This window comes from Trematomus bernacchii, unplaced genomic scaffold (genome assembly GCF_902827165.1).
Source record: "Trematomus bernacchii unplaced genomic scaffold, fTreBer1.1, whole genome shotgun sequence".
Taxonomy (NCBI): domain Eukaryota; kingdom Metazoa; phylum Chordata; class Actinopteri; order Perciformes; family Nototheniidae; genus Trematomus; species Trematomus bernacchii.
In genome coordinates, this window is record NW_022987876.1 from 1,148,181 (window position 1) to 1,166,639 (window position 18,459).

The 18,459-nt window shown below is 41.0% G+C and overlaps 1 protein-coding gene across 1 annotated transcript; it reads left to right on the forward strand.

Annotated features, from left to right (window-relative positions):
- The first annotated feature begins 1,274 nt into the window (after positions 1–1,274).
- On the forward strand, positions 1,275–18,203 carry siah2l (seven in absentia homolog 2 (Drosophila)-like). Its single transcript, XM_034113931.1, has 3 exons — positions 1,275–2,012; positions 14,599–14,778; positions 15,087–18,203. Exons 1-3 carry the CDS (start codon positions 1,608–1,610, stop codon positions 15,456–15,458), a joined length of 957 nt encoding a protein of 318 aa, XP_033969822.1. The 5' UTR covers positions 1,275–1,607; the 3' UTR covers positions 15,459–18,203.
- Positions 18,204–18,459: the final 256 nt, after the last annotated feature.

Below are 18,459 nucleotides of genomic sequence, written 5' to 3' on the forward strand. Positions count from 1 at the left end.
ATCGTAACACAATTTTAAACGAGATTTTATTGTAGATTATACATTTTACTGATACCAATTATATAATATTTACCTTGTTCATTAAAAATAAAAATAAAAACATATATATTTTTTTAAACATTTTTTTTTTTTATTTTAATTTTAATTATTATTTATTTTTATTTTTTTCAATATGGGAAGAGGTGGGGCGGCGCCCCTAGCGCCCCTATGGACCGGCCGCCACTGCATACAGGTCATTTTGATAGTTTTAAGAGATGTCATGTAAAACTCCAACCTGTGTAGATATACATTATACTATAAAGGATATCAGAAGCACTATTTTAGATATTTTAAATTTGAAAAAATGAGGTGCAACATAGTTGACAATGAAAGTCAAACATTTGACGCAAATAAAATAGTTGACTGGACATATTATTAACCATCAGCACTATGTTAATTTCAAGGCAGAAGTGCAAAATTCCATTGATAATGATGTGTAATGACATCTACATGTCCTACAAATTGTCAACTAGGTTACCTGTCAACTAAGTTACTACAGTTATTACAGTACTGGGTAACTCAGTTGACAGGTAACTTAGTTGACAATTTCCCTATTTTGACCCATCACTTCAATGGTAGGCCTTGCTTGGATGACCACATGTCATTTTCTTGAACAGGTTAACATCACATTTGAACATATAATTGAATTAAAATCATTAAACAATTGTAAACCATAACAATGTACGTAACATTGTTGATTGTCAATGAGTATATTAATTGACCATGTGCTATTATACATAAAATATTGTAAAAAATTAGAGGACAATCACCACAGTGTGTTCAAAATGTCTGCCAAAGAGGAACATGGCATCATGTGATGCTGGTGACATGGTATTGGGACAAACCATTTTTGAGTTAAAGGGGGGGAGTTCTCTTAGTAACATAGTTGACAGAACTTTTGCGGACATTCATATATTAAGATATTTTAATTATTTAAAGGAGGAAATCAATTAAAAAGATGTTATTATTCTTTAGTATTTAGACTTTTAAAATAAATGAATACTTTTTTTTATTTACTTTAATGGTTTTTATTCATTATTTTGAAACCAAGACACCCTCAACTGAAAAACGGACAGAGCAAAAATTGACAATTTAAGAACATCATGACACATTTCAAGCTAAATAAAGCATAGGATGCACATAATGTTTGTGTGATATTATAACATGCTTTCCAATAATAGGCAAAATATGATATTTTTGAAGAAAATACTTAGAATAATTATAATTATCATCAATGGACATCAATGGACATGGAATGTACCCTAAATTGTAGAATCACTCATTTGCCAGGAAGATTATTAAATTATTGAAGACAAACAGAGTTAATAACGACATTTTAAAAACGAATTTTATTTTATTTTTGGGGTAGATAATTCCGGTCCACCCTCCAGTACAGTAGGAGGCAGTAACGCGCCTTTTCCGCTGGTTTCCACCCTCCATACCCCCGTCAGAAGAAGAGGATGTGTCTCCGGGGTCCAGCAGCAGAGCTCCGGGAGTCCACAGTCCGATAGTAAACATCCCATCACGGTGGCTCTTCTGGAGGAAAAGAACCGCAGTAGCTGGGAGCCATGAGCCGCCCGTCCTCAGAGGGGGCAGGCGGGGGGAAACCAGGCGCGGTGAAGCACGGAGGATCCGGAGGTCCTGCCGCGTCTGCCGCTATATCGGTAGCCGCCGCCGCTGCAGCGTCAACCGGCGTTAGCTCTCTTCCTGGACCGGGGACCTCCGCCGCGGCTCCTTCTTTCTCCCTCACCGTGGGCGGTCTCCAGTCCCCGGAGCTCACGGCCCTGTTTGAGTGCCCGGTGTGCTTCGACTACGTGCTGCCGCCCATTCTTCAGTGCCAGGCGGGCCACTTGGTGTGTAACGCGTGCCGCCAGAAGCTGAGCTGCTGCCCGACGTGCCGCGGCCCGCTCAGCCCCAGCATCCGGAACCTGGCAATGGAGAAGGTGGCGTCCACTCTGCCCTTCCCCTGCAAGGTGAGAGGGAAACAGAAGGGAGAAACACACACCTACAGACACACACACTCTCACAAAGACATTCACACACAGGCAACTTCCTCATTCTGCGACACACAGGTACGTTCGTGTGCGTACTGTGACGTCAGGGGCTCCATACAGAACCAAAACAAAGTGAAGTTGTATTTTTTACTTTTTTCACGAGTGATTTAGTTTGAATATTTCTCAGCATTGTGATGATTGCTTTTATTAAGAATTATTATTTATTATTAATTTATGTATTATTATTTCTTACACACACACTCAGACACATACGACTTTCTCATTCTGCGACACACAGGTGCGTTCGTGTGCGTTCTTTGACGTCACGGGGCTCCATACAGAACCACAACAAAACCTTAGTTTGTCTGAAGTTGTATTTTTTACTTTTTTTTAGGAGTATTTTAGAATACATATTTCTTACCTTTGTTATCAGTGATTTTATTTAGAATTATTACTATTTAATTTATTATTATTTCTCTATTTTTGGACATGCTTAAAACCAGTGGTGGATTTTCTCAGTAAATGAATGCTGGTATTTTTAATATGTGTTTATTTACATGGTATTTGTATTTGTTTACAATTATTATTCTGGAATTTTGACTTTCCCCATGCGATGAGATTAAAGAAGTACATTAGATGTTCTCTGAAGAGTTGGCTCGTCATAAGGCTCCATTATCTTTCATTGTTTATGTTTTTAATGACCTGTTTTCTCACAGAGTTAACAGCTATTTTCTTAAGACATTTTCCAACCTTTATCTGAAATCATATTTGAGTTTTTTGCTAAATAATTATGTTTTTTTTAATCATTTTTTACAGCAAAAAAAGTTATATTTTCTTCTTAATCTCAGTATATTTGAGTATAACTTCACTCCACCAGCTTGTACATAGACCGGAGGCCAGAGGCCTGTACTACGAAGCCGGATTTTCGCTTAGCAAGCTAACTTCAGGGTAAACTCTGGGTTTCCAGTCCTACAACGCTGGTTCTCTTCTTAGCGGGCTAGATCTCCATGGTAACTTATGCTGAATGGCTAACCTGGGGCCTATACTACGAAGCAGGATTTTCGTTTAGCGAGCTAACTTCAGGGATTTCCGGTCCTACGACGCTGGTTCACTTCTTAGCGGGCTAGATAACTTATTCTGAACGGCTAGCCTCCGGAGCAGGATAGGTTCCAGGAAAAAAGCACTGCCTGCTGACCAATCAGAGCTCAGTGTGCGGAGTTTAAAGCGATCAATTCATATGACAGGAGAAAGGAAATACAGTTTAAACTGCCGTTGCAGGAAAGACGGCCGGCCAAAATCACCGACTGTGAACGTGAAAATGAATAGAATATCCCCTCCCATCTTCAGAGCAATCTGACTATTATAACATTAGCGTTAAGAAAGCTTACTTAAATATCTGCCACAACATAAGTAACCGGATCAAAGTAACATTAAGTACAGTCTGCGGCACTGTGAGTGCAGACGTTGATGTGTCCCATTATCATTCATATCATATCACATCATAATGTATCATATATTTCCTTATCTGAGTCAGCTTCTTGAGCCGTATCTGGCCGTGCAACACTCACAGTGTCACATACTGTATGCAGAAGTATTATTTTAAGCAACACATTAAGTTGACGAAACACTCGAGTCAAATGTAATTAAAGTCAGATCGTGTCTTGGACGGGGCAGTGATATCATAAACCTGTTGATGGACGCATTCAAACACTTTTTCTTTTACCAGCTGTATTCACCTTGCAGGTGCAGCTATGTGGCTTTGATCCTGGATAAAGTGTTTAAGTCATGGATGTTTAAAGTTTAACGTCTTCATATTTGTCTAATATTAGTTGACTTTTCATTCAGGAAGTATGACGCTGCGCTGTCAGTACGCTTGTCCATGTTTGTGATTGGTCGATCACTCCAAATACCACCCCTTTTATGTGAACGCGCACCTAACTAGATAGGACACGGCTGGCTTGAGCGATCGAGTTGATAGCCAGCGTCGTAGGACCGTTTAGCGAGAGCGGGTTTGTTTTGGATTAAGTCAACCGGCTAACTCAAACATATCCAGGTTATGTTGAACTTGATTCGTAGTACAGGCCTCTGGTCCAGAGCAGGTTAGGTTGCAGGCTAAGAGATCAACTCAGTGAAAGCACCGCCTGCTGACCAATCAGAGCTCCGTGTGCGGAGTTTAAAGCGATCAATTCATATTACAGGATAGAGGAAATACAGAAAAACTGCCGTTGCAGGAAAGACGGCCGGCCAAAATCAACTGACTGTGTGAACGTGAAAATGAATAGAATATCCCCTCCCATCTTCAGAGCAATCTGACTATTATAACATTAGCGTTAAGAAAGTTTACTTAAATATCTGCCACAACATAAGTAACCGGATCAGAGTAACATTACGTACAGTCCGCGGCACTGTGAGTGCAGACGTTGATGTGTCCCATTATCATTCATATCATATCACATCATAATGTATCATATATTTCCTTATCTGAGTCAGCTGAGCCGTATCTGGCCGTGCAACACTCACAGTGTCACATACTGTATGCAGAAGTATTATTTTAAGCAACACATTAAGTTGACGAAACACTCGAGTCAAATGTAATTAAAGTCCGATCCACTCGTGTCTTGGACGGGGCAGTGATATCATAAACCTGTTAATGTACGCATTCAAACACTTTTTCTGTTACCAGCTGTATTCACCTTGCAGGTGCAGCTATGTGGCTTTTATCCTGGATAAAGTGTTTAAGTCATGGATGTTTAAAGTTTAACTTTAGCAGATAAATGCATCTCATAAGAAAGCGTGTTAAAGAAGGGATTAAAGGACCGTAATAATGCAGAGTATGTGTGATAATGTGGTGCAGAAGTCCGGATCACGCCTCTGATTGCATTAAAGTTGAAGTGAGCGTCTGAGGCCGACTGAAAGACGAGCAGCGAGAGCAAAGAGAGCCGAGAACACACTCAGAAAACACACAAATAAATCATAAACACGCATTAACATAAAGGGATTTCATGTATTTCATTTAGTCCCTTCATATTTACACACATGACGTTATAAATATCATCTTCTTGCACAAGTTGACTAACATTTGACACTTGATTGGTTGATTTAATGACTGCTCTGTAACACTGAGACTCATGCAAAAGCAACACTTTAAATCTGGTAATATAGTCAAAGTAACCAGGGGTGTTTGTAGAAAGATAAAGTATGAGCACTGTGTCTCTGATCTTGTTTATAAGATATATTAATTATCTGAGAACATGACGCCCATATACAAGATGTCTCCTGACGTAAACAACAACGTGACGTAAACAACAACGTGGCGTCTGAGCTCCATAAAAACAAAGCTGTCTCTGCCGTCTGACGCTCTGTTTGATTCTCATATTTCTGGAGGAATTATACAGTTTATTGACACACAGAAATATTGTTTTCTGGCATCACTTTAAAGGGGACCTATCATGCAAAAGTCACTTTTTGATGTCTTTTCTACATAAAGATGTGTCCCCGGTGAGTCGGGGAACTCACGCAGCGTCAGAAAATAAAACCCTCTCTCTTTTCCTCCGTACCCAAATCTCTAAAAACGGAGGAACAACGGAGCTGATCCAGATGTGCGTCCGATATGACGTAATATCTGAAATGTGGACCCACGGCCCTATCAGAAAGTTGCTATCAGAAACAATGCCCGACTGTTTTGGACGTAATATGGTCGGTGTTTACATTAGCATCGCTAACACTCAGAGCTAACCTCTACTGGAGAGCATGTGTGTGAAGAAGCAGGAAATAAAAAGGAACTCACCTTGTGGTATAACCAGCAAGAGAGAAAGCCTTTGAGCTCCATACTGTTTCAGAAATAATCCTTGATAATCCATGATATGGCGTTTCATCACAGCAGTATCTAGTTTAGACGGTAGCTGCCGGGTCCCGCATGAGCTCAGACCCCTCCTTTTTTTTATCAATTTTTAATTTCTTAAAGCTTTATACCCAAATCAGCACTTTTGAAACAGGAAGTGAAATAGAGGGATATGAGGCATGGCTAGAATGGGTGATCTGTTTGGTATTTGGAGCAAAACACTTCTATATATCTGAGACCTATGCTATTGCCTACAAATAGCATGATAGGTGACCTTTAACATTTTACGGGAAAGATCTGTATTTTGTTTTCCCGGTGCAGACAAAACCCTGTAATATTATAAATGTTGTTCGATTACCTTGTGGCATTCAAGGAAATTCTGATTTTAAAAGTGTGTGTGTGTGTGTGTGTGTGTGTGTGTGTGTGTGTGTGTGTGTGTGTGTGTGTGTGTGTGTGTGTGTGTGTGTGTGTGTGTGTGTGTGTGTGTGTGTGTGTGTGTGTGTGTGTGTGTGTGTGTGTGTGTGTGTGTGTGTGTGTGTGTGTGTGTGTGTGTGTGTGTGTGTGTGTGTGTGTGTGTGTGTGTGTGTGTGTGTGTGTGTGTGTGTGTGTGTGTGTGTGGTGTGTGTGTGTGTGTGTGTGTGTGTGTGTGTGTGTGTGTGTGTGTGTGTGTGTGTGTGTGTGTGTGTGTGTGTGTGTGTGTGTGTGTGTGTTGGATGTGCTCCTCTGAGTGCTCATCAGTGTGTAATTGAATTAGGGTTTAGGCCTGCCTCCAGATTTCTGATTTATTTTCCTCATGAGTTTAATGCTGCGTACAAAGATAATTTGACTTCATGATGGGAGGAATTAGCAGGTTTTTAATTGAACGCTTTCAATCAAATACATCGTTCTCATGCCGCTGCATCAAAGTATTCACTGCAGTAACTGTGTTTCACCAGGAGGGGGCGCTCTTCTGACTTTCTTCAAATGTTCAAAAGCTCTTTATTGTTCTCATACTGCCTGTGCTGCAGCACCTCATTTCACCCTCTGTCTGAAACCAGAGCCCAGTCTGCTCTGATTGGTTAGCTGGCCGGCTCTGTTGTGATTGGTCAACCGCTTACAGATGTCCCGCCCCTTAACCTATCACGTACAATGTGTTGGAGCGCTAGCCAATAGGAGCGTGAGTGGAAAGTGATGTGACTGCTCTGGATGTAAACAAAGGAGTCCAATGGAGGCACATCTGTTTCAAAGATAACATCTTCTCTGCGTTCAGTGTGAACACAGCGTCAGAAAGAAAGTGAAGGTCATGAGTGAATAAAGGCAGAACACACACACACACACACACACACACACACACACACACACACGTGATGTAAACACTGCAGAGGAGAGACTACAGTGTGAGTGTGTGGACAGATGCTGGGAGGAGGAGGAGCAATACTCCCCCTTTATTCTCTCTCTGCTTTCTTTCTCCCCGCCCCCACTCTGTGTGTGTGTGTGTGTTTTCAGCAGAGTGTGTGTGTATGTGTGTGTTAATGCGTCTCCGTGTTGCTGGCTGAATGTTTTGTCCAAGAGACGTTCACTGACAGCAGAGTGTGTGTGTCGCCGGTCGCTAGGTTGGACAGTCTGATACACAGCGGAGTGTGTGTGTGTCAGTGTGTGTGTGTGTGTGTGTGTGTGTGTGTGTTGGTGTTCTCGGTGCCTGGTCTCGTGACCACAGAAGAAGAAAACAGTTTTTTTTCCCCTCTCTTTCTTCTTCTTCTGCTGCAGCAGGAGAGAGAGAGCGGAGCTGCATTACTGCTGGTACGTGTGTTTGTGTGTGTGTGTGTGCTGATTGATTATGTATTGGTTGTTGTTGTTATTTTTAGCACCTTAAACACTTGATTATTGATGAGTTTCTAGTAATAGATTACTCGATCGTCACCTAAACAATAGACTGTTATGATTGTGATATTTAATTGTATTTTCTAATATTTTTTTCCTGCAGAAATGGAAAGTGTGTTTCTGTTTTATATCATATTAACGTGAATATATATATATTTAAACATTCAAACACATCCTTTAAGATTCTCTTTTCTGATATTTGATAAACCAAAAAGCTGCAGTTTTGTTATTCGTGAAGGATTTGTTAGATTTAAATGTAACTCTTTAAGGTCTTTAGTTGTGTAAAACTGTAGTCAAGTGTCTCCTCTCAAATGGAGTCAGCGGGTATCTTTGTTATTGTTTAGAAATAATGAGAAAGGTCCTTCGTCTCCAAACATACGGCATGTTGTGTCCTGTCTGAGGTATTCATGATGAGAGCAGAGCAGCTGGTGTTTAGTTTGTAAAAAGACATGAATTATTAATTAAATGTTAAAATTCTTTATCATTACCCTGATTTAAGACGAGATATTGTGTTGTGTTTTGGAAACCTTATACTTGCCAATAAACCAGATATATTGTTATAATACCCAGCCTTAATTAATACCTAATATCATAATTCAGAGTTAATTGGACATCATTTCTGCCTCAGATTTAACCAGAGCTGCTATATTAATTGACTATTTAATAAAAAAGGCCGTATGATTTTGCTTCTCGTCCTCGTCGGTGTAAAAAGGATTTATTTCCACATGTGACGTGATGTTTTAATCTCTGATATCTGATCTCCACGTGTTCCTGCAGTCTGCTCAAACAGCTGCTGCCTGATCTGTTCCTACGGAGAGCGGAGAGGGACAAAAACATAAAGAAACCCTCGAAATCTGACCCTGGATTAAGGACACAAACCAGCGTGTAGCTCTGGAGAGAAACGCCGCTATAGTCCACACCAGTACCAGTGGAATCAAACGACTTTATATGCCAGTTTAATACCATTTAAAAACGTTAAAAAAGGCATTAAAATGTGAGAATAAATAAACTTAATTTATCTAGTTTACACACTAATCTCTTGCTAACGATGTCGTATTATCACGGAAATAATGGGGTTCGTTGACGGGTAGATTGTGAGATCACTGCGTTTAAGACTATTTGTATCGTCCATGGCATGCCATAAACCAATTACTGTGACATTATCAGGAAACGCCATCAACTTGGTGTCTGTAGTCTGATACGCAACCACAGCTCATTTTTTTATTTAACCAGATGAAAACATTGAGACAAAATCTCATTTACAATGCTGACCTGGCCAAGAAGGCAGCAACGTTACACATTATTACACATAACACAGACATATAAAATACAGAGAACACAACTAAGTAAACAAAAAGACGAAAAAGCAGTCACTACATTGTGCACATTGGGACAGTAAGAAAGGTACACTACTTGTTACTGTAAGAGCAGCTGGTGGTGAGGACCTCAGACAACTTCAATTTAAAACTGGCTATTGAGACAAGTGCCCTCAGTTTGAGGCGTGATTGAAGGTCATTCCAAGACCAAGGACCATAATAAGAAAGACTCCTTTTTCCAGCCTCAGTCCGCACAGCAGGAACCTGGACCCGTATCCAGGCACTGGGTCTGAGGTTGTGAGAGTCACAAACTGGAGCAAATCTGACACATATGTAGAGTGGAAGCTTACCTAAAGTGGCTTTATACATTAATAAAAACCAGTGCTGCATCCTACGCATAGTAAGTGAGGACCATCCAGTTAGGCTATACAGTGTGCAATGATGAGTCCTATAGGGTGCATTTGATATGTATCGCAGTGCAGCATGGTAGAGTGGGTCAAGTTTGGCCTAATCAGGTGCTAACTAACGTTTGTGGACTCAGAGTTTGTAAGTAATCCCGGCCTGTGTATATATGTGTGTGTGTGTGTGTGTGTGTGTGTGTGTGTGTGTGTGTGTGTAGTGTGTGTGATGCTGTGCCCGGTCTCGTGCCTGCCTCTCCTCCGGGAGTTGGGTCAGTGGCGTTGTCTGCTCGGTTTTCCCCGTCACCATGGCGTCGCTGCAGCTAGCACCGCGGGGCTAACGGCCAACAGCGGACAACAGCAGGGGTCAGAGGTCAGGGGCGGCCGACCAATCGGACACAGCAAACCGCTGACGGGCAGACAGGTGAGTCCGCAGGTGACCAGGCTCTCCTGCTTCAGTGGATCTGTTTGTTGTTGTAGGGAAGAGTCCAATAATCTCTAGGAGTGTTTTGATTTGATCGTCAAACGAACCTTCAAAATGTCGCTAACAAGAGTTTTTTCCACGAAGCGCTGTGTTTGAATCTCTCTCAAAAGAGTCCTCTGTGCTGAAACACTGAGATCACCTCCGTTACTGTGATCACAACATGAGATCTGAATTCCCTTTTTATATATTCTGTTTCTCAGTTTGCGTACTCCTGTGGTCTAGAAGTTGAATGTGGATCACTTCTTTATCCGCCCTCTTCGCTAACAAGCGTTTTGTACATATGGGTTTATTCAATATTCAATACTTGTGCGTCCGGTTCATTTTATCCGATTATTGAGCAGTTTGTTGTGATTTGCTGCTGCGTACAATACCATTGCTTGCTGGCTATCTAGCTAACAGGTGTTATTGTCACTTCCTGTGAGGGCACGGCAGCCATGTTGGATTTGACTCAACGCTACACGGTCAAAATCCACGCTCTGCTTCAGTATTCAAAATGTACGACGTGCATTGAACTAACTATGGGAATTGAGACAACAGTCAAACCACTAACTAGCTAGCTGCTAGCTCGCCCACCATTTCATTAAAACAGGAAGGAAGTGGATACGTAATAAAGCCCACCTCCTGCTTGATTTGATTGGTTGCCAAGACCAACTGGGACAATGACCATCTGAAAAGTTAAGAATATTTATATTTTAATTAGTTTTATGAGCAGGGTTTTGTCTGCGCCGGGTAAATTACTTTATCTTATCATATATCAGCCATCTTATGGAAACAAGACAGCAAAGAAGCTATTTAAAATAATATCTTTCAGGACTTTGAACATCAATGTGTGCCTTTGGTTGATCCGTACATGATATCCAGGGTTTTGTCTGCACCGGGTAACAGGAGCGCTGCGCCCTCAAACCAAAAGGCTGATTTTCCCCGTAAAATGTTAAAGGGGACCTATCATGCAAAATGCACTTTTGTACGTCTTTTCTACATGAATATGTGTCCCCGGTGTTCCAGGGAACTCACCAAGTGTCAGAAAACACAACCCTCTCTATTTTCCTCCATACCCAAATCTCTAAAAAAGGGGCTGCAACGGATCTGATAAAAACTGATCCAGATTTGAACACTGTCCTGACGTCAGGACGGTGGCGCTACGGCTATTGGGCCAACTCCACCAATCAGGAGGAGACAGACACGGCCATTGCCGTTCGAAAGCGCTGGAGACGCTGTAGTACATATGCCAGGCCTGTAGGTGGTGCTGTTCTCACATAATCTGCCCTTGCAGAGCAGAGCTAAAAAAAAGTGCAAATTGAGCGAAATGAGGCATGGCTAAAATGCATGATCTGTTTGGTATTTTGAAAAGAAAAAAGTATAAATATGCCTTGTATGGGTATGGTCCTACACTATATTATTCAAATATAGCATGATAGGTCCACTTTAAGTGATGCCAGAAAACAATATTTCTGTTCCTCAAAAACTGTATAATTCCTCCAGAAATCTGAGAATCAAACGGAGCGTCAGACGGCAGAGACAGCTTTGTTTTTACGGAGCTCCGACTTCACGTTGTTGTTTACGTCACGTTGTTGTTTACGTCAGGAGACATCTTGTTTACTGGCTTCATGTTCTCGAGATAATTTATATATCTTATAAAGAAGATCAGAGACACAGTACTCGCACTATATCTTTCTACAAACACCGTCTTAAAGATGCTACTGCTCAGTCCCACAGGAAGACAATGGTTTCAGCTGTTTATTTCCTAAATACAACGTACCCCTCAATCTCTGAAGATGGACAAGTCATACTGTTATTTAAACGTATTTGAGAAGCGTAACCCAAACACACCACCTGCCTCTGAGCTTTCAAACTAACCTTGTCGATAGCAACGATATGCAGCGCTTTGATTTCCTATTCACACGTTCTCTGTGAGCTCAGTGGTTTAACATCGCAGAGTTTAAACCGTACAGGGTGACGGGTCTTCATCTGATTTAGAAATGACTTCATTATCGATCTGAAACAGACTCCTGATATTCTCCTGGTGAAAAATGAAGCACGATGGAGGAATCCTTTTACCTCTAATCCATTTACACACACACACACACACACACACACACACACACACACACACACACACACACACACTCACTACACTCACTCACTCACACACTCACTCACCTCACACACTCAGCCTGATTGGTATTGATCGTGGTGAGTTTATTTCTTGCTGGGTTTCAGTTTACAGGAGGTTTTAGTTTAAAGTATTTTAAAGGTCTTTGTTAAATGTGAGAGAGGGTCTTCTGTCCTCCAGCAGCAGCTTGTTGTTCTTCAGGAAGCTGCTGAATATTTAATCAGACAAACAGTGAGGCACACACACACACACACACACACACACACACACACACACACACACACACAATATACCACATCCGAAAGGCCAACACTCTTGAATCCTTCAAAAAATCTCTCAAAACTCACTTATTCAATGTAGCTTTCAAACTGATCAACAACCCTTTACTCACACTTGGATAGGACTACTATTTATGTTTTGTTTTTCTTTGTACTGTTTCGGATTTTATGTAAAGTGCCTTTGAGCATAAGGAAAAGCGCTTTAAAAATCCAATTTATTATTATTAATATCACAGTATCCACACTGACGGTTGCCCCTTTCCACCAGTTCTTCCTGTTTCCACCGCAGTGGGGCCAGCTCTAATATACCTTGATACCGTATCTAGGGAAGGTCAATAGCCATAGTATAGGCTAGTATAGAGGGCGGGAGCATTGATCCTCCGATTAACGAGCGTTGGGGAATACCGGTTTGAAACCAGCCACTGCGACAAACCATTGTGTCCTTGGGCCGAAGACACTTCACCCTAATTTGCTCCTGTGAGTATTGTACACAGTATTCACTGCTACATGTCTGATGTGTGTAATATGTAATGTGAAGCGCTATGATTCAAGATTCAAGGCTTTTATGGTCATTTGTACATAGCTACAGTGTCAATGAACATCTTTGTTCACAGGCTCCTCCAACAGTGCAACACAATAAAACAGATACAATAGTGCAAGTAAATACAAATAGAATAGAGATAGGGCAAGATTTGAGCATTTGGAAAAGCGCTCTAAAAAATGTAATGAATACTTATTATAATTATTATTATTATAACGTTGGAGAAGACGCTCTTTAATTTAATCTGGCTTCCTATGATTTAATAGCAACATAGGCACCGACTGGATGCAGTACCTGATGTTGTTGTTGTTGTTGTTGAAAATCAGCGAGGTAAACAGTGATGTCATGACGCAGCACCAGTTGGGCTCTGGGGCTAAAAAGAAGGACCGGTTCGGATCCAAAAGAGCACAGAACAAAAGTAGTTCCAGTTCAGAGCTAGTGCAGATTAAGCACCGGTTCTTCCTGTGTACCTTGATGCCATACGGAACGTAAATAGCCATAGTATAACGTTGGAGAAATCGTTATTTTATTTAATCTGGCTTCGTACGATTTAATAGCAACACGAGCATCGACCCGACGCAGTACCCCACTGTTGTTGTTGGTGGAAACACAGCTGGGGCTTAAAAGAAGAACCGGTTCAGAACCAGTAAAGCACGGAGCTAGAACTGGAAACATTACCCCCTTTCAAGATTCAAAGCTTCAAAGCTTTATTGTCATTTGCACAGCAGCTACAGTGTAGATGTGTCAACGACAAACTGAAGTCACAGGCTCCTCCCACAGAGCAACATGTATGTAGGACATAGACAACAAATACAACAGATAAAATAGTCCCTGTCCCTCCAAACCGTGATTCCTCTCATATTTATGGAGGAGAGGATCAGACAGCATCACTAAAGACCCCCCCCCCCCCTCCGGTCTATCTGTTGTTCAAGATAAAAGAGGGGGGGGGGGTTGGGGGATCCTCTCTGTGACCTTCAGCAGCGTCTCATGATATTTGAGCAGAAATCTGAAGCCATAAATATATAAATAATATCTGGATAATTTACATTAATAAGGAGTGAATTATTAATCGTGATGTTTCTCAGCCGGACAGAGGAGGGACGCTATTAAAACTGCCATAAATGTATTTGGGCATTTCACTCTTTTATTTCCCCCAGATTAATAATCCATTTTTATGAAATTTGGGGAAACCGCAAAACAAATTATTATTACATATTTTTATAAAATAATAATTTTAAATAATGTTTGGAATTAAATATTTAATTACACTTTCCCTTTTTTAAGTTTTGCATTTATAAAAAAAATCAGTTTGTATTATTGCATCACCTATTAATTGCCTTACCATAAATACAGTACATGCATTCAGGTACTCTCCGTAGTGCTATAAGTACACGAGCGCACCTATGACTCGCGCGGGCGTGACCAACAAACAGAAACGTATGGACATAGGTTACTATATAAAAAGTGTGCAAATGTATTGAGTATCCTATCCATGTGAACATGTTTTAAGTGGGGGGTGGACCTCACATCCTTTAGGGGGTTGAATGACACACAGAGACCCAGAAGTACTTGTACTTTACTGTATCATATTATTTCGATGGCTTTATTGTATGATTAGTATGACAGATGAACAAATCGTTCCAGTGCGTTCCGGCAACACTACACCCCTGGGTACACTACATGCAGCTGATGGTACCTGTGTAGTATATTAACCTCATATATCTTCCCCCCCAGTTCTCGTCGGCCGGCTGCCTGCTCTCTCTGCACCACAGCGAGAAGCCTGAGCACGAGGAGGTGTGTGAGTTCAGACCGTACACCTGTCCCTGTCCTGGAGCCACCTGCAAGTGGCATGGAGCTCTGGAGGCTGTGATGCCTCACCTGATGCACGCCCACAAGTCTATTACTACACTGCAGGTACACACACACACACACACACACACACACACACACACACACACACACACACACACACACACACACACACACACACACACACCCCTGATGCACGCCCACAAATCCATCACTACACTGCAGGTACACACACACACACACTCACACACACACACTCACACTCATGCACGCTGCAGCTCAGAAACATTGCTTCCTCACTTCTGGTCCCCTGGTCTGTAAGTCAATGGTTTTCTGGATGTGTTTTTGGTTGTGAGCCTGTAAAAAGGTCTGTTTGACTCAAACTGACGAAATGTTACCGCTCGTCTCCTCAGGGCGAGGACATCGTGTTCCTGGCGACGGACATCAACCTGCCGGGCGCGGTGGACTGGGTGATGATGCAGTCGTGCTTCAGCCACCACTTCATGCTGGTCCTGGAGAAGCAGGAGAAGTACGAGGGCCACCAGCAGTTCTTCGCCGTCGTTCTCCTCATCGGAACCAGAAAACAGGCGGAAAACTTCGCCTACCGCCTGGAGCTCAACGGGAACCGGCGGAGACTCACCTGGGAAGCGACACCGCGTTCGATTCACGACGGAGTTTCTGCGGCAATTATGAACAGCGACTGCTTGGTTTTCGACACGTCTATCGCTCACCTGTTCGCCGACAACGGGAACCTGGGCATCAATGTCACCATCTCCATGTGCTGAGGTAAAACAAACTGCTGTAGTAGAGACGATTTCTATCGAGATAGATGGAAGGAGTGAAAGAGGTTTTGATCGCTATGGACAGGACGTTCGGACGCCGATTCCTCGAAGACAGGGATTCTTTTTTTCCCCGTTCTCCATAAAAACTGTGGATGTTTTAGAGCTGCAGAAATATACCATATACGTTTTTTTTTCCCGTGTTCGCAATATTCTCTCCGCAGACTGAGAGTGGGACTAAAACTGGATGTTTCAGAGCTGCAGAAATATACCATATACTGTTTAATGTATGGAGGGAGAAAACTGCCAAAATAACAAATACATAAATAATGTTAAGTTGATAATATGCCGTTAAATGCATTAAAAATAATATTAGAGGTAAGCAAGGATTAATTGATGAATATGATATAAGTTAATATTTCTGTTTACATTTTTTATTTGCAGTTTAATTAGTTCATTTGTTATCTGTTTTATTTTTTTATTTTGGCAGCTTTCGTCCTCCGTATTTGCCCGACCAGATATGTTCATTTTCACACTGTACCATGTCTCTGCTCTGTATGAACTATAAAAACGAATCCATGGGATCCGGATTTTTTCAACGTGTTTTAAACAATTAATAATAAAGGACAATATTTCCTCATCAGGCGTTTCAAACTCTCCAAAATAAAGTGTGAAATATAATAATGAAATACGGGACAACTTAGAGCGTGAAGCAGAATAATGTGAACACGTTTATCAAACTCTTTATTCTCAGATGAAAACAGAGACTCTGTTTCAGCCGCCAGCGCCTTAACTTTGCTACCAACCTCTTCCTCCTCATCCTCCTCTTCCTCCTGGATTCAAACACTGATGGACGGACGGTTTCCTCTTTATGGGGTGCAAATGATAATCGTCTGTAAACCTTTGTGTAGCATCGGAGCAGAAGAGGAACGTCAGCAGAAACATCTGGAACCTCACCGGGTTTCCTCTGAGTTTAACACGCCATAAAACACGGGTTTAAAGTCAGATCTCTAATTCTGAAAACAACATATGAACTCCACATTCAAAGGAATACAGTTTAGAATCAACATGAACAACAGAGACTGGGTTTAGTGCCATTTGGAGCACATTTAAAGGTCTTTAGCGATCTTAAAACGGGGCAAAGTCTGGATGTAAAATACGTTTTATTTGGTCTTATAAAATGCTACCTGGTGCATGGGTGTGTAAATGTCGAATTGGAGAAGAGAGGGTTGCATATATTTAAAAGTGTGTTCAAAAAGGTCTGCAGAATTTGAAATATTTAGAAAATGTCTCTATCATTTGATAAAAAAGCTCAAATATATATTTGGGAAAAGTCTAAATTTACTGAGCAAAAAGTGAAGAATATTTTGAAAAGAAAAGTCTTAATATTCAGAGGAAAAAAAGGGAACAATTATGAAAAAAAAAGTGAATACAAAATGTAGGTACACACTCACCTGATGCACGCTCACAAGTCCATCACTACACTGCAGGTACACACACACACACACACCTGATGCACGCTCACAAGTCCATCACCACACTGCAGGTACCCACACACACACTCACAAGTCCATCACCACACTGCAGGTACACACACACACACTCACCTGATGCATGCTCACAAGTCCATCACCACACACACACACCTGATGCACGCTCACAAGTCCATCACCACACTGCAGGTACACACACACACACCTGATGCACGCTCACAAGTCCATCACTACACTGCAGGTACACACACACACACACACCTGATGCACGCTCACAAGTCCATCACTACACTACAGGTACACACACACACACTTTTTCACAATTAAGAGAAAAAAAGTGAATAATTTTATACCTAAAGCTTAAAAATTGTCCGAAAATTCAAAATTTGGTACAAAATCTACTACTTACTAAATTTCCTGAAAAACAAAAAAGATGTAATATTTTGGTTTAAAAAGTCTGAATAATTTGAGACATAAATATTTTATTTGTAATCGGAGTTATTCAGGTGAGGCGGTCGCTAAGCCTGATACGGTCTTAATTGGAAGGAAAATGTTTACCTATATAATTGATTTGAATCAGTTATCTCAATTATTTTCCCCCAAAATCCTGACATGTTTCTTGAAATTCTGTCTTTTTCCTCAAAATTTTAAAATTCTGACTTTTCCCTCAAAATGTTAAAATTCTGACTTTTCCCTCAAAATGTAAAAATTCTGACTTTTCCCTCAAAATTCAGAATATATTTTCCACTACATCGTAATTATTTACTCTTAATTAAACGAGCATAATGAACCCAGAGGAAACTCCGTCCTCTCTCTCTCTCTCTGATCATCGCCTTTACAACCCGCCGACTTTCTACGAGATGTTTTAAAATATTGTAAATGAAGTTAAAACGAACATTATATTTTATAGAAACGAAGAGACTGCGACGTTTATTGTGTTTTGTTCGATAACGATGTACAGATGTTTTACTTTTTTTGTAATGTTTCTGATGTTGTTGATTCTGATTCATCAAAACACAAACTAATGCTCACTTTTGACCTTTTTATTGGATAATAAAATCTGAATTTAGTGAAAAAGACTCCAATTAAAAGTAATTAAAATATAATCCTTTAGTTAAATGTATTTGGGATGTTTACATTAGTCTGATCAAAACAACTCATTTCAGTCGTGGCAGATCAGCTCCTGATGAAACGAGGTTATTAACATTTTATCTGTTCAGTATTTCTGTGATGTTTCATAATAAACGGTTGCAGTTTATTTCTGTGTGAATCTGAGCTTTAATCAATTCTACATCACAGCAGCCGACCAGAGTGTCTGTGTGTGAGGAGCTTCACGGATTGGTCCATTTGGGTATGGGCACGTCACTGTACCCAGGAAGAAAAGGAGAAATGTCCAACGAGGCGTTCTGGGGCAGCATAGACAGGTCTTTTCTGTGTTAGAGTTTTACTCGCTACAGGGTGTACTTTGAGGGTGTGTGACTCTGCAGACCGTTTACATGCAGAAAAACCTTCAT

What these genes read in the sequence shown, in the direction of transcription:
- siah2l (XM_034113931.1), top strand. Translation starts at nt 1,608, where the DNA reads ATGAGCCGCCCGTCCTCAGAGGGGGCAGGCGGGGGGAAACCAGGCGCG. An exon ending in CTCTGCCCTTCCCCTGCAAG is followed by an intron (nt 2,013 to 14,598) that starts GTGAGAGGGAAA and finishes CTTCCCCCCCAG; the next exon opens with TTCTCGTCGGCCGGCTGCCT. An exon ending in AGTCTATTACTACACTGCAG is followed by an intron (nt 14,779 to 15,086) that starts GTACACACACAC and finishes TCGTCTCCTCAG; the next exon opens with GGCGAGGACATCGTGTTCCT.